Source organism: Lutra lutra, chromosome 2, assembly GCF_902655055.1.
Source record: "Lutra lutra chromosome 2, mLutLut1.2, whole genome shotgun sequence".
Classification (NCBI taxonomy): Eukaryota; Metazoa; Chordata; class Mammalia; order Carnivora; family Mustelidae; genus Lutra; species Lutra lutra.
In genome coordinates this window covers 205,772,326-205,789,129 of record NC_062279.1, presented here as the reverse complement: position 1 = coordinate 205,789,129, position 16,804 = coordinate 205,772,326, and the positions used below count along the sequence as shown (strand labels likewise).

The 16,804-nt window shown below is 43.7% G+C and overlaps 1 protein-coding gene across 1 annotated transcript in view; it reads right to left on the bottom strand.

The window, feature by feature from the left end:
* The window catches only part of FRAS1 (Fraser extracellular matrix complex subunit 1), a 413,592-nt gene extending 397,104 nt beyond the window's left edge, over positions 1 to 16,488 (bottom strand). The window contains 2 exon segments of the mRNA XM_047719626.1: positions 9,023 to 9,054; positions 16,270 to 16,488. Of these exon segments, the coding sequence (XP_047575582.1) occupies positions 9,023 to 9,054; positions 16,270 to 16,345 (108 nt within the window). The 5' untranslated portion in view covers positions 16,346 to 16,488.
* Positions 16,489 to 16,804: the final 316 nt, after the last annotated feature.

Sequence of the window (16,804 nt, the reverse complement as noted above, 5' to 3'; positions counted from 1 at the left end):
GAACTTTCTTACTGTGAAAGCTTTTCCCTTTCCTCCTCGCTTTCATTTAGTTTATAAACTCTGGGGGGCCTAAGAAATCATTGCTAAAAAAGAACTTTGCTGGCATACCAGAGGCGATGCACTTATTTCACATAAAACTCTCAGATTTTTACAAAATTATCTTGTGCCGTTTTTCTATTTAAGTGTCCCTTCCTCTCCCAGAAGCAAAATGCCATCCATATGAAATTTTTAAAGCCAACTTTTCTTTAGACATTTGCCATTCAAATACCAAAAAAATAAGCTGGCTTAACTCATGATTGTCATTTGATATTTATATGTATCCTTTTTCCTTAGTAAGCAGAGGGTTTTAAAAAGTAAGCAAACGATGACAAGATAATACCATAAGGTGTCATAAATGAGTGACAGCTCTCTCCGAGGAGATATGTACATATGCATACATAAACGTTCTGTGTATTAAATAAACATGTATATGTATATATTTTGTAGTTATAAACAGACAAATGGAGAAAGAAAATCAAAATAAGGTATTAGGTTATAAGGTAATTTAGAGCAAAAATGATAAAAACTTAAAAAAAAAAAAAGGTGCAGAGAGTGTACGCTCTGGCCAGAAAACTGAGATATATGATCACATCTAGCATAGTTTGAACAAATTAATATGGCTTCTAAGCTCAGCTGCATCTTCTATATTCAAAACAAAGCGTAAGAAATGTGTTTGTTAATTTAAAACATCTGTTCCTACCACAAGAATGTGAATAAGACTGAAAATGCATATGGATTATTCATCAATAAAAGTACAAAGTCTCTTATATTATTCCTCTCACACAATATTTTAGGAAGATAGAAATTCCCAGATAGGAAACTAGCACATCTGATTACAATGGACAGTTAATAAAAACCCATCAAGGCAAAAGAATGATCTGAGACACCAAGAGTCCAAGGCTCACCACCTAGCACCCAAGGGTTCAAAATCTCTCCTTTTCCTAAAGAAATGTATAGGGAGAAAGCCCTCACTGGGCCCTGGGGTCAGGAGGTTTTCTCACCCTAACAGCTTCCTTAAGCAGAAACGCCCAGCTCTCACCTTCAATCCATACAAGACCCCAAACTGGAAGTCATCTAGACAGAGCCAACACTCTTATTTCTGGTGCTGACTGCCCCGTCTTGACTTGAATATCTCTAGTTAAAGGAAATTCATTGCAGCTCCCAGCATAGTGATGATGTGCTACCACTTTTCTGCAAAAAAACATCAAGTTTTTATCCCAGAAGAAGTACATTTTAATAAGACTAGCTTTCCTACTTAAAAATATATTATTTAGTATTTAAAAATAAATGAAGATGGACCAGAGGCACTTAAAAATGTTGAATTCTTGTTAAGCTATAATAAAAAACAACAATATCCTACAATACCCAATAGTACTCTTAAGGGAAATTAAGGAATGGCTGCTTTTATTGCTTCCCTTCTCAGTGGATCCACCGGGGGGGCCAAGCATTCCCCCAACGGCTACAAAGTTCAGAGTGTTTAATAGTAGCCACTGGCCAAGAGTCACTACAAGTTTAGGGGGACTTTGAGCACTTAATAGGAGACGCTTCCAAAGTTTCTTCCTTTCTCTTCTCCACAAAGTCTCTTGAGCATGTTGGTAAATACCAGCCCGAGTCCAAGTCTGAGGCATGTTCATGTCTATAGGGCTCTGTGTCTTGCATTACAGTCGCAAATAAAAGAAAGTGATGTTAGAGCACACTAGCATTAAAGAGCGACTAGCGGTGAAGAGCTTGAATTGTCTTCCTTTATCCTTCTTAGCCTTAATGAACAAGACCTACAGATCAGACCCAAAGTTCTTGATGTTTCTCTGCCATAGTGTAAACAGCGGGTAACGCTCCAAGTGTATCTGACTTTGACAAAACACCAAAAATATTTCGTAAAAATTTTACTAGATACAAGTCAAAAATCTCAATGAGATACTATCTCATATCTGTTAAGACAGCTATTATCAAAAAGACAAGATAACAAGTGTTGACAAGGATGTGGGAAAAAGGGAACCCTTGTGGCACCGTTGGTGAGAATATAAATTGATACAACCAGTACGGAGCTTCCTCAAAAAATTTAAAATAGAACTACCTGATGAATTAAAATAATAATAATAATAACTTTTTAAAAAAAGAACTACCTGATGATCCCGCAATCCTATTTCTGCATAGATAGCCAAGGAAATGGAATCAGGATCTTGAAGAGATATCTTTACTCCTATGTTCATTTCAGCATTATTCATAACAGCCAACATATAGAAACAACCTACACAGCCATCAACCAGTGAACCAATAAAGAAAAGGTGGCGTATATATCCCAAAAAGTACTATTTAGCCTTAAGTAGGTAGGAAATCCTGCCATTTGCAACACCATGGGTGGGTCTGGAGAACATTATGCTGAGCGAAGTCAGTCAGATGCAGAAAGACAAGTACTGCACAATCTCATTTATATACTGAATCCAAACTAGTCATACTCGGAGAGCAGAGGGGAGAAAGGCAGCGCCCAGGGGCTGGGACAATTGTGCAAGTTAAACAAAATGAACAAATTCTGGAGATCTAATGTACAACAATATGACTATAGCGGATAACACTGTATTGCATATTTGAAGTTTGTCAGGAGGATACACAGATATATATCTTTCTATACATCTACATATATTTTCGTCTGAAGTTTTTATTTAAATTCCAGTTAGTGAACCTATCGTGTAGTACTGGCTTCAGGTATAGAATTTAGTGATTTATCACTTACATATCACACCCAGTGCTCACGCGAGGAGGCTGGAGAGTAAGTGTTCTTGCCACACCAAGAAAGAAAGAAAATGGTAACTAAGTGAGGTGATAGGTAAGTTAATAGTGTGATTGTGGTGATTTTTTTTCACAATATATACATATATCCTATCATTAAGTAGTACATCTGAAATACATATAATTTTCATTTGTTAATTATATTTCAACAAAGCTGAAAACAGATTTTTTAATGGAATATGTAAGACCGATGGCAAGCAAGGGCTCAGCTGCAACTCCCCTTTCCTTTCAAGAAAGCATATCAAGCAAAATGAGGAAAGTAGTATGATGAATGTCACTAAGATGACCTTAAAACTGTTCAAATTAAATAAACAAAGAACAACCTTGGGCACTATAACAAATTCCTTGTGACATTCTTCACAACTGCTAACAACACTATGGTGAAGCTTCACCTGGGGTGAGAACGACACATGAGACTGTAATTCAAACTTAAGTACTACAGGATATTGAGAATTTGAAAGCCCTAGAGCTGCATGGTAGAATACAGTAGTCGCAAGCCATTATGAGGCTATTTATATTTTTATTTTTTTAATTAATTTGCATTAAGAAAAAATTTAAATTAGTCCCCCAGTGCCACCAGCCACATTTGAAGTACTCCATAACCACATGTGGTTCATGGCCGCCATATTGGATAGTGTATCTGTGGAACATTTCCCGCAGCACAGAAACTTCTACTGGATGGCACTCAGCTGAGGAATGTTGGAGAGGACCTAATGTTCTCGTTTTTAAATTTAGAAACTAAAAGCTCATTTCATTCAAGTCACTTACCCAATGCCACATAGCTAGTAATTACAGAGCCAGGACAAAACAAGACAACTAGACTCTATCACTCAGTTATTTCCACTCTGACATTTTTTGTCACCTAGATGACGTGAGTGCCAGTTTCTTGCCAACTGCAGGTCTGGGTTCTTCCGCAAGCATGCTCTCCGTTAATCCTCCCATCAACCCTGAGAGAATCATAATCCTCATTATATAGAAGATGAAATTAGACTTAGCTATATAAAATATCATACTTGAGGCCACACAGCAGGTATGTGGCAGTATCAGGATTCAAACTCCAAAGCCTAGATCTTTCTATTGTGCCATATGATATAGTAGTGAAGCAAACACTCCACATTTTTAATTATCCCTGAATTTATTTTCTTTCTTTCAAATGTGTTAGTGTCTCATAATTTACTTTGTCAGCATTTGTGAGCAAAAGCATTCCAAGTTGGAAAATGTCAACACTTAACATTTTTGATCTACGGAAGAGGAATAGCTTTGTGCAACTCTTCCAATCACAAACGCTTATAGCAACGATAACGGCAGTTAACCTTCGCTGCATGTTGTAGGTCACAAGCACAGAGCTAAGTGCTTCATGTGATCTCCTCTAGCTTTTACAACAACCCTGGGAAGTAAATAGTTTATCTCCATTCTACAGATGTAAAAACTGAGGTTAAGAGTCCAGCGATCTACCTCTAGGGAAAAACCTAATAAAGGAGATTTACTTGTGGTGATGCCAAAAGAAAGTTAAATTCTTTTTATTCAATATAGTGAAAATATTGAAATGAAAAATTCATTTTTCTCCTCACACTCAAGGCCCCTGTCACAGTTAGACATATGAACTAGGTTGTTTCTTCCTTGTGGACTCTTTTTATTTTTTAATATTTTTATTTTTTATAAACATATATTTTTATCCCCAGGGGTACAGGTCTGCGAATCGCCAGGTTTACACACTTCACAGCACTCACCATAGCACATACCCTCCCCAATATCCATAACCCCACCCCCCTCCCAAACCCCTCCCCCCATCAACCCTCAGTTTGTTTTGTGAGATTAAGAGTCACTTATGATTTGTCTCCCTCCCAATCCCATCTTGTTTCATTTACTCTTCTCCTACCCCCTCAACCCCCCCATGTTGCATCTCCTCTCCCTCATATCAGGGAGATCATATGATAGTTGTCCATTTGCGACGACGTGGATGGAACTAGAGGGTATCATGCTTCCTTGTGGACTCTTGATTGAACATGGTCATGCTCTCTCTTTCACCAGGGCTGACTTTAGACAAAGTCCTGAGAGTGCAGGGGTATAAAGGTACTGTGGGCTAAGAAACATAACCCAAACTAGATTTTTCAGTGTCTCTTAAGGTCTAGGACCTTCCTGGGTATTCTGACTCCCTTCTGTTAATTTTTGGCCTGAGGAATGGAAAAAAGAGGAAAGTAGGAAAGACAGTGTTAAAGAAAGAGAAGAGAGACAGCGGAATCAGTACATAACTGAGAGATGGCTACACAGGGCTTAGGACCAAATCACGAGTCCACACAGCTGTCAAAGTTGGTAGACACAACACATTGTTGGGTGTGTGTGTGTGTATGTGTGTGCAAAAGACAGCATATACAGATTTTTAAGATGGAACGACCGCCTCCAAATATTTCCTGTATCATGCGATAGATCTAGTACACACCAGGGTAGGAGAGCCTTAGCTACACGGGCAGGGGTTAGCTAGGGACAGCTGGCTTTTGCAGGAGGTCAGGACAGACTGGCAGAGACAGCTGCATGGCAGGTGCAGCACGGAGGGGGCGGGCGTGTAGAGGTGAAGGTGAAATAGGCCAGTTGTGTTCAGAGACAACAGGCAGACCGGCTTGGCTGAGAGAACCGGGTTTGAACGCTCTCCCCTTCTCACACTGACCACCCGTATAATTTTTAGACAAGTGACAAGAGCCTCAGTTTCCTTATCTGTAAAGACAACACCTACTTGCTGGGACTGTCGACCTAGTAGGTGCTTAATAACGGCTCCCTTCCTCCTGTTGTTCTTCTTGGTTGGTAAAGAGAGATTTTGTTGTGGTGGAAAAGCCCATGCCAGGCATGGCACCTGGGTGTCCCTCCCACATTATCCCCTTTGCTCTAAAAAAAACCCCTCAGGAGAGGCTTTATTTATCCCCCTCACACAGGACGTCTAAGTTCATGTAACTGGCTCTAGGTCATGGAGCCGGTCGGCAGTGGAGGAGGAAGAATCCGATCGTGGTCTGCCGGTGGCAAGCATCACGAATGCTCCACCGCACCTGACAGCCTCCCAGGCAGCGGGGGATGAGACCGGAGAAGCATCAGGGGGAGAATCCTCACAAGACGGGCTGAGAGTTAGCGGCGAGCAGCCAGGACCCAGATCCGTGTCCTCATGTGCTACATAGATTTTATGGAATTCTTCTGGGTAAAGCTGACTGATGCTTTGCTATTTCCAAACGGACCCACTCTCTGCTTCTGGTTACTCGCCTGAGAAATGGATTAAATTCAAGAACTTCACTTCCCTTGCCCCAGCTTCCTCACCTAGGATATGGAGAATTTGGACTACGTGATCTCAGAAGTCACATCCAGCTCTGAACTGTGTGTGGGTAGAATTTGGGTTTAGAACAGGGACATCCCACCACCACCCTCAGAGCCAATCCCCCACCCCACCCCCCATGAAGCCTCTTACCCCCACAGAAACCCTCTCACCTAAAGTGTTGTTTAATCAGAAAATTGCAGAATAATGTTCTTAATGTCTAAATGTTCTTAAATTCTCTATTTTAATTCAAAATACAAAAACATACATTCATTCAATTTCATTCGATGCCTTTCTCTAAGACCAGATCAGATGGAGAGAGAACAGCAATTAATTACACACACAATTAACTACGTCCACAATGCATCACCTACGATTTCCAGTTTGAAGTTCCTTAAAATGGAAAAAAAAACTTAAAACGGTTGCAAATAAATCCAATTGCAGAATCTCCCTGGATGTCTGTGTTTTCCCCAATCTTTTACAGTTGTTTCTCCTACACTTAATTTGACAGCAAATTTTTAGTGACTCACCTCTGCGGAGTCTTTTTAAAGTATTCACCATAGTTTCCTTAGAAACAAAACATTATTTCTTTTCACATTCACATTTCAGCAGTTTAATTAAACTATAAGTCAGATTTTGTCATCCCTCTGCGGCAGCTCCTCCAGGGGCGATACACCTTCCTGAGAGGACAAGCTCAAGTGCATACAGGGCTCCTGCCCACCTCTCTGGCCTCCTCCTGCCCCTGAATCTTGACCACAGCCGCTGACTGACCTCTGTAAACCTCCTCAAATGACCAGGCAAGCTCCCGCTTTGGGCTTTACCATTGCTCTTCCCCTTCTGTGGAATTCTATTTCCCTGGACATCCAGGCTGACTAGCGCGGAGAATGGCCACTTTCAGGTCTTTGCTCAAACGTCACCTTCTCGGGGAGGCCGTCCCTATCACCCTATTTGCAGGAGCCACTCTCCTCCTCTAGTTGGCGTCCCCCATCTCCCCACGCCCCCCATTGTTTTCCTCCCTAGGGCCCGCCTGACATTCTCTATATTTCGCTCATTAGAATTCAAGCTTCATGAGGGCAAGGATTTTGTCTGTTTGTTCACTGGTGCATTCCCAGTGCCTAGAATTCCACAGCTGTTACTCAACCTTTGTTCTTGTAATACATGTATTGTCTTTCTGACTGAATTGCAGAATTACAATAGTAAGTACATTGGGCTTGAGGAGGTTTGGAACACACACGGCTGAGTCTTGGTAAGCAAAGAAGTCAACTGGTGGGCATGAGGAGTGCCCTGGGGCACTATCGCACAGCCTACAAGCCCCCAGCAGCCACAGCCCCAGAAGGAGCCAGGGCATGGAACCAAGGACAGCAAGGTCACCTATTAAATGCAAACTGACCACACGGTCTCTCCTTGAACTGGATGTCATTGCCCTCTCCGAGTCCTTGATGCTTTCGTGTTCAAATGCACAATAACGCAGAGCAACATCAAATATAGAAAACAGGCTGGCTGGCCACTTTCCTTCAGATACGGGGGGAACAATGGAAAGAAAACAGGTTGGCTTGTTCTGGTCTATCCCTTAATGGTTGATTTACCTTTAGCAAATCTCTTAAAGTCTCTCTCATCCTTGGTTCTTCATTAAAAAGGGGAGAGTATAAAATAATACGTGGTCTGTTTATTTCACTCTTCTACTGTGTCAGCTAGATGAAGAGCTACGAAAATATATTTAAAAATCATGAGGCACTGTATACAGTAAGCTATCCTCCTTGTATTCACATGGATAGCTGACTTGACTATAACATCTACTACAGTTCCCGAAAACTGGTGATGTATTTTATAATACTTTGATTTTTAAATGATTCCGAAAACGTATTAAAGAAGAAACACAAGGAAAAGTAGGCTTTGAAGGGCACGGAGTGAGAAAGTAAAGGAAAACGGCCTTCTCCTGATTCTTTAATGGAAAATTAGGAGAGAAAAAAAAACATAAATCTCCAGAGCAGGAGCTATAGTACATAAAGTTCAGAATCAAGAATATTACTGTGAACATCTACAATTATCCAGACTGTTGGATAGTTCAGATGCTTCTCCTCTATCTGACGATCACAAGGATAATCCAAGAGGACTTGTTAATTCACACACGTCAGTAGCAGGCGGTGATGTAAATGGCCAAACCCTCCCCAACCATTTCAGTCCTGTTTTTAGTATAGCATTTATAAAACCAAAATAAAAAAGTGGTGAAGAATGACTTGCCACACCATTTATTAGAGTTGATGGAGTGTAGACCGTCCTTTCAATAAGGCTCTAACACACTGTTATGCACCACAGTACATTATTGATGAAAAGAAACGCATGAGACTTGCATCAGCTTTTCCCCCAAGTCATGATGACATTAAATTCAAAATCAACTCTACCCTAAATGGCAAAAGTTCAGAGATAAAATGTTAAGTTGCTTGTTATTTACAAAAACTTAAAATCATAATTCAAAGCCACAGTCAGGAATCCTCCATATTGTACTCCATTTAATAACTGTACTTTTGGGGGGGGGCTCAAAGAAAGAAGCAAATGCAACGGGAAGATAAACAAAGTTGTGCCCCAGTTCATATCTGACAGGAGAATGGGATCTAATTTTCTTTCTGATCCAAAGAACACAAAGGACAGCCATGAAATGCAAATTGTGTTGGGTGTTTGAGCTTCTTCTCCAATACCTGAGTATTCAAACGGAACTAATTCACTCTGGAAAAGGTATTAAGTAATTGAGCATGATTGTGCCAAAATGAGGGATAATTCTCAAACTCTGAAGGAAAAATAAACATATTTTTACAATGATAAGGTCACCTCACTCACTCAGCAACCCCAATCCAGCATTTTACATTTGAAAGAAATAAAGCAAATATAGGAAGTATGACCTACCGCCAACAAGGAACCCTGATAGACACAAGCACCTGTAGGGAAAAACAAAACAAGAATTAAAAGGAATGCAAAATAGACCAGCAGGCACTGCCCCAGCAGACTTAGGCTAAAACTCCATCTACATGCATCAGTCTGCAAATTGTGCTTTTTCCAAAATCTGAAAAGCTCGAACATTCTGCCCCTTCGGGAAATAACCCCATACAACACAACAACACTTCTTGGACACGCACAAGGGAAAGCATCATTAAAACTTACTATTTGAATTTTAAAATAAATGTATTTATAATGGCATGCTGTGTGTGCAGTGTGTATTTTTCTATGTGATAAATCAGCAAAGCCTCCCTCATCTAGTTCTGATTTACTTATCCCGGCTTCTCTGCCACCTTTGTTTACACAAATCCTCCATTCCGACCCAAGAGGCCAACTTGGGATCTGGTGGTCAGACTTTCATATCTCCATCCCTTTGCTTATTTTTTTTTTTTCCTGCAGGAGACACACTGGGTCTATTCAAGTTCCTTAAATTTGATCCCATCTCCTTCATGAACTTTTCCAGCCCCACAGCATTATGCTCTTTCCCCTTTGCCTTCATAGCACTCCTTGCCTACATCATCCATTCATTCTTATAAACTTCCTTGCAACACTGTTGCTAAGCCTGTGAAACTGTTGCATCTACCCCACTGCCGTGTCTACACAGACTCTTGGCAGAGGGACTGCTTCTTCTCCTTTGGCTTCCCTAACTCTTCACCTAGTAGGCAGCTGCTTAGGTATCGGGGTGATTACCTATTTCTCGCCTTTCACACAATATATTCCTCGTTAGGGATGTTACATTTAACAGAGAGACGTGCAGACTGTAGTTACTTGGAAAGAACTCTTCTCTTGGGCTCTTGAACTCCAATACCCTTTTCACCTTCTTTTCACTCAGTATTTCCTTCTAATAGACTGGTTACGAATTGATACATCTTTACATTTTCCATTCAGTAAGCATCAAATAAAAAACAACAGAAATTTCTTAGAAATGGAAAAGAAGGTTAAATGTGAATGGAACAGCCTATATTTTCTGAATCATAAAATGAATCTTTCCAAGTGTTATATCTGAAAACAATGTAAAATTGCAATCTTAATTTTAAAAAACAAATTCATTCTCAACCAATCTTTGAACAGCACGACAGGTGTTTTTGTTTTTGTTTTTTTGGTTTGTTTTTACCTAGAAACATGTGGGTAGTGTGCTAGCAGCTACTCTCTCTGAAACTGAACCTACAAAACAGATTGGAATAGCATACATACACCACTGCGGAAACACATCCTGACAACAGGCCACACTTGGTGTCCAAAGAGGGAAGGACACATTTTACTATAGTGCTTGGCTTCCAACAGATCATTCGTGAAGTCTTAAAAATAATAACTTCTTGGGAAGGGACCGGCCTGCCTCATCCACCAATAATGGAATTAGGAACAATCTTCAAAGAAATGAGATGACTATTTACACTTGTGATCTGAATCAAAGATCTCTATGAGCAAATTTATTGGAATGACTTTTGTGCCCTTGACACTCAAACAAGAATAACTTGAGATAAAACCTTGGGAGAAAATTTCTCTTCATTCACACATGTCTCTTTGAGAAATATTTAGTATTCCAGTCTATGGTATGTCATAAGAGAAATATGTATGTATATATAAATGTATATAATAATCATATAGGATATACATGTATATACATAAAATAGTCATATAAAGATCAAATTGATATATATCGACAAAATTCAATTTCTACATTACTTAAATGGACATATTTCTTTGTGATTTTTAAAAAATAAACATAAAGAGCATCACTGAAGTGCAATTTAACAAAGCTGAAACTCTAGAATAAACAAACAAAATCCAACCTTTAGAATAAGACCATCCTCAAATCATTTACTGGCCCCCTACCTAGCACTGCCTTCCAAAAGCCAATTAACTTTTCAAAGCTCCAAAAGGAATGAAGTCGCTTAAGAAATATCCAACTACCCACATCAAAACGCATTCCAGGGAAGTGGGACAGAGGTTACAAACCCACAGGAACATGATAACAAGAACATCGAGGGTGGTACCACACTCGGCTGGGCCAAGCCTCTGCAAGAGACTCCAGTCAAAACGATGTGCAACTGTGGAGAGATCCCAGCACTAGGAGAAGGAAATAACTCAATCTGCGTCGCTCTATGATGTACAATTCCAAAAGAAATAAGCTTTGCCTTCGGAGGGTTTTCCTAAAACGGAACAGCTCTCCCCGGAAGGCAGCTGCATGAATGTCTCCACTCACACGGCTTCCAAAACCTCGCTTCTACTCCCTCGAGAAAACAGAGCATTCCAGTGTGATGCCCAGGGCCATCAGACATTCATCTCCCCCCAGTGCCCGCTGCCGTCCTCCAAAGCGAGCCCCTCTCTCCCGCAGCAGCACACGCCCCACGCCCACGGGCACACGCTGCTAGGAGGTCATTGGCAGGGGGGCTGGGTGCGGCTTCTGGGTCTGCACTAGAGCAGAGGCCTTTTCTCCAAGTGATCCACTCCCATAACGTGGAAACAAAGTTCCTCTCCCCACTCATCGCTTTTTTTCTAAAGGAGGACAGTTCTAGGAGAGGCTGAGATTGATGCCTTTATTTGCGCTTTCAAGGAAACTCCAGCTCAAGGTGAATTCTGACAGATGGTGAGGGTCCGGGAAGAGAAAGCGGGCTTCTCCAAGAGAAAACTGGAAAAATAAGAGACAACAGAAGCTAGAAGTCTCTAACCCAAGAACTTCGCCGGTTTTAAGGCGCAGAATACAAGTGAGATACTTTGTAATTTAAATTCCAGCTCTCTGTGAAAAAAGCGCGGAAAGTTTTGCAGGGGTGAAGTGATCCCATCCAGCGGGGAGAAGGAAGCCGGGATCCTCAGCTCTTCCTGCGTGTGGCCAACCGCAGTCTCGCGGGTCACAGGGGCCAAAGGTTACTTCCTATTCACTGAACTAAGTAAGTGTTTATTTTAAAGCCCCTTTCACATTCTCACATGCTCCTTTATGTGATACCTGGATGAAATCTCAAGTTTTCAGAGAAAATGTGAACTCTAATTTGCACGAGTTCTCACTTCCAGAAACTCTTCACTACAGAAATCATACCTGGTAAAAGGAGTCAATTAGAAAAGTTAAATCCAAGAGCCTCAAAACATCAGATGGAGTGGGATATGTGGCCAAAGATACAAAGAGATTCGGAGAGCACGGTATCGCAGAAGTATGACTCATCGTGAACAAACAGCCACGAGTTAGCATTTAAATGTTCACGCTTTATGTTGTGTTCTAATTCAGCATATGGCGTCTACACCATGGAACAGTTAAAATAGAATCGTTTTCTGGATGGACAGGACAGTTCCTGTCCGGATTATTGTTAACCAGGATTCAGATCAATTAACAGAGTAGTTACAATGAAAACGGGCCAAGCGATTCTGAACTATTCTAAGATTTGGCACACGACCGTGACTTCGCCATGTGGTATTCTCCTCCCTTCTCCTGAGCCATGTGGTGGAGGGTACTTAGGACTACTTGTGTCTGAGCGAAATCGAGGGATATTGCCACTTGAGCCCATACCGTGAATACAGATGGCTCTGGTGTCACTGAACAATGTATGCAGGATCTAATCCCGAGAGGAGAACAGAAATGGAAATAGCCTGTGACAATACACCTCTTCATTTTCACTAGCAGGTAGTTACAAAAGCCAAAAGTGCAAGTGTTCAATATTGGGAAACCCGCCAAGGACCAGTGTTTACATACCCCTACTTCTACTTTACTGATATTAACAGTTACTGGGTGTGCAAACTTCTTCAGGGCAGGTAGTATGTGGTCCCCCTACCAGACATAACCACACACATAAGCGCTCAATAAAGACTTGTGGAATGGAAGAATGGAGAGAGAGGCTATTTTCCCCAGCCAATGTCTTCTCTTTACTCACCTTGGTTTTTCAAGATTAAATCTTACACAGAAGGAGCTCTCCAGCCGAGAGTAGAACCAAATATGCAGATCCACCCATAAATAAAACATACCGTCTGTCAAATGATCTTTCCCAACGTATTCAGTTATTGGCATTCATTTCTAGGAAAAGTCTGGAAGACTGTGGGATTGACTAAGCCACATGAGGAGTTACAGGACACAGACCAGAACTCAATTCTGTCAACCTCCAGTTCAATAATCTTTTCCTATCTCCAAGGCCCATGTTCTACCTAGTGTGACTTCACAGGATTTCCACAAGTGAACACAACTCAGAAACTGCTTCTCCAGAAAATGTCATGGCAAGGCTGGTCTGATTTAGAAACCAATCACCTTTGCTAGAAGTTTCCCTGTGCTTCTTGATTTCATTATATTGTGAAATCATAGCAGTTTGTCATCTCGGCAGTATAAGACAGTATAAAAGAACACTGCCAATGATTTGCTTGTAAAAATTCATTTTTCTTTTAATAACGGACATAAAAGTCAGAACCAGAAAGTTGCAACGGGCCACAGATTGGGCAGTAAATGTTGATCTTTTTTCCCTGTGCTGGATGATTAGCAAAAGCATCTTATAGCTATTGCCTCGCCGGCCGACTTCTACATTTGGCAAATGACAGAACCACAGGCCAGAGAAGTTAGGTGGTTCATTCAAGGTCATACGGCAGTTTGTCATCCAGGCCAGTGTAAGCTTAATTCAAAAGACTGATTAGGCAATGCTCATTCACATGACGAGTATCTTCTTAGCGCCTAGTGTATACTCACAGGTGATGGAGATAAATAAGAATACTTAGGAGCCATCCTATGCCCTCAGTGAGCACACAGCTACCTGAGGAAGACGGAAGCTGCACCTTTATCCACATAATTGTAGAATTCTTTACTGGGGTTCTAGAAGCATGTATGAGATGCTCTCTGAGCACTAAGAAGAAAACACAAATTCTGCTATGGCTTGGTGAGCAAAAGTATCAAAGTGCATGTCACACCATGAGAAGCACACATGTAAATGCTTCTTTTCCAGTTTTAAAAATCATTGCCAAGACTAATAAAAAAAAAAAAAAGCTTGAGGAAATCTGTAAGATCCTTCAGCTTTCCAGCCTTCAGTGCCCTTATTTTGAAGAGAAGAAAATCTTGACAGAACCAAATCAAAGTTCTCATCAGATGACAGCTGATTTTTTTTTTTTGGCTATGTGCCTGATATCACTTAATTAAATTAAATTTAATTTAATTAATTAAATGAGATAATGCATGTAAAGTGCTTGGCATAGTAGGAGCCAAATAACACGTGCTCAATAAATGTCCACATTCATTCACTCATTACTAGACAAGGACCATTCCGAGTTGGATGGAAACTCTCAGACATCTATCAGTTCAATTTGTGAAATGATTCTAGAATGCCCTGAAGGTGGGATGAAACCATAAGAAGCAAAATTTCCAAAGAATCTTTGGAGGAATAGCGCCCCTGGTGTCCTGCCCTCCTCTCCTACCAAAAGAATTTGCAAGTTAACTTGGCCCATTGTACCAACCAGTCTTCCAAAGAGCGAACCCTGCAGGTTCTTAATAATAATGGCTTCTGTGATTTCAAGAGATTTGGTTCTGAAAAACTGCATCATTTCAGTTGCCCCCCTGCTGAGCTCTCTGGGAGAGAAAGCACGTTTTCTGCGTTGCTGGGATGATTCTAAATAAGAAACTGCCACCACCAAGCGAAAACGTGTTTCTAAGTCTCAAAATCAGAGTCAGGTGGCCTGAGTTAACTCTCCCATCTGATGTATCATTATAATTAAGCCCTGTAAGTTTTATTTTTTCCAATATGCACGCACAGGCACACATACAACACATACTTCCACAAGTCAGGACCCCTTTGGAGAAGGCTGCACAGGCCCCAGACGTGCTTCTCCTGGGGAACGAACTTGACACACCTTCCCGGAGAGTGCGGGCAGGCGGAACCTCTACCCACCGTAAAGTCCCCTGCACCCTGCGCGGACTTCCGAGGCCAGGCCGCTTTCTCCAGGGAAACTAGCATGGAAAAGGCAGCTGCTCTGAAGGCTGGAGGAGGACCCAAGGCAGGGCTTTGTCCTCTGCCTGGCCTCCCGCCGCCCTCAGCCCTGCGCCCCTGCGCTGCACCTTCAAGCCGCGCCCACCCGGCAGCAGGGAGAAGGCGCCGCGCCCCTCCCCGCCCCGCCCCGGCCGCGGCTCTGATTTGCGGCGGAGCAGGTGAACCCCTCGGCCCGCAGCTGCATGAATAATGAATGGAGTCGGGAGGGAAAGCCGAGGGCCCAGCGCGGCGGATTCAGCCCTCTTCCTCCCGGCCCGCCGGCTCCCTTCCCCCTCTCCAAGCACTCGCTAAAGGACTTGGCCGACTCCTAGGAGCAGGTGGAGGCTCATAGCGCCGCGCTTGCCGGGGCCCGCCATCCCCTGACCACCCGCCCCGCCCCAAACTCTTCGTTGACTCATTGATTCATTTGTTTGTCCGAACCCAGACTGCTTTTGCTATCATGGCGACAATTCCCTCCGACTCCTTTCTCTCCCCCAGCTCGGGGTTTTACACGCAGGCTGGAGCCCTGGAGGAAAACCGGGCGTAGGGCGAAGTAAGAGAACGAAGCTAAACTCCTATTAATCACTTTTTCCCCCTAAGGAAGCAGGCGGGCTCGTGCCTCTCCGTAGCGGACAGGCGCCTCTCCAGGCATGTGTCTACGTCCAGAGCGCACTCCAACCACCTAGTCCCACAATCTTTACTGGACTTTACAGGGACACTTACTGGGGCGAGGAGGAAGGGAGCGTGGCGAGGGTTTAAGGCGCCGGATTTTACGTTTCCCAGCAGCGGGGGCATTTTTACTCAGGTAAGAGCCTCCGTTCGCTCCTCGCCGACGCTTCGCGTAGTTGCTTTCCGTTGGGTGCAGCGGGAAGTGGGGAAAAGAGAATCCAATCTCGGAGACGCCGCCGCGACTGACCCCCCCCACCCACCCACCCAAATGCACTCAGGGCCGGGAGGGGACCGGGAGAGACCAGCTTGTGACCGGAATGCAAAACAATCAGGAGCAGGAGCCGCAGAAAGAGCCACTCCACGCTGCACTCCCACCCACCCACCCCCGACCCCAACCCCCAAAAAACTTCCACCCGACCCACAGTACGGTAAACCCGCTTGGCTTTTTAAACAGCAGGATCACGGTCTCTCTCTCTCTCTCTCTCTCTTACACACACACACACACACACACACACACACACACACACACACGGTGGCGGGGAGGGGGCATCGCGCTCTCACCTTCGGAACGAGGAGGCAATGCTGCAAATCCCGCCAGTGCGAGGGCCACCCCGAGCCACACTTCGAAGGCACCCATTGCCGCTTCGCCTCCCGCACTGCTGGGGCGCAGCCTTCAGCATCCAAGAAGCCGCTGTCGCCGGGAACGCGGGCTCCGGCGCGCTCGGAGCGGCGGCGCGCGGGCGGCTGCCTCCGGGGAAACGCAGCGCCGGCCCGGCCCGGCCCGGGGGACACTCTCCGGCAGCTCCGGGGCGCCGAGCCGGGCGGGGGGATTCGGTCCACGCGCAGCGGAGGGCGCGCCGCTCCCCGGAGAAGCAGGTCCCCGATGTGGGCTGAGCTCGGGGGCACCGAAGAGGCGGCCAAGCGCGGTCTCCGCGGCGGACTCTCCGCAAAGTTCCCGTCGCCGCCGACGCGACCTCCCGGCGCTCAGACCGGACCGCTGGGCTCCCGGGTGCCGCCGCGGAGACGCCCGCGCAGGTCGGTCGCGAGCGGCTTTTCAAAGTTCGCGTGACACCCCGTCGGCGCCGCGTCGGCAGAG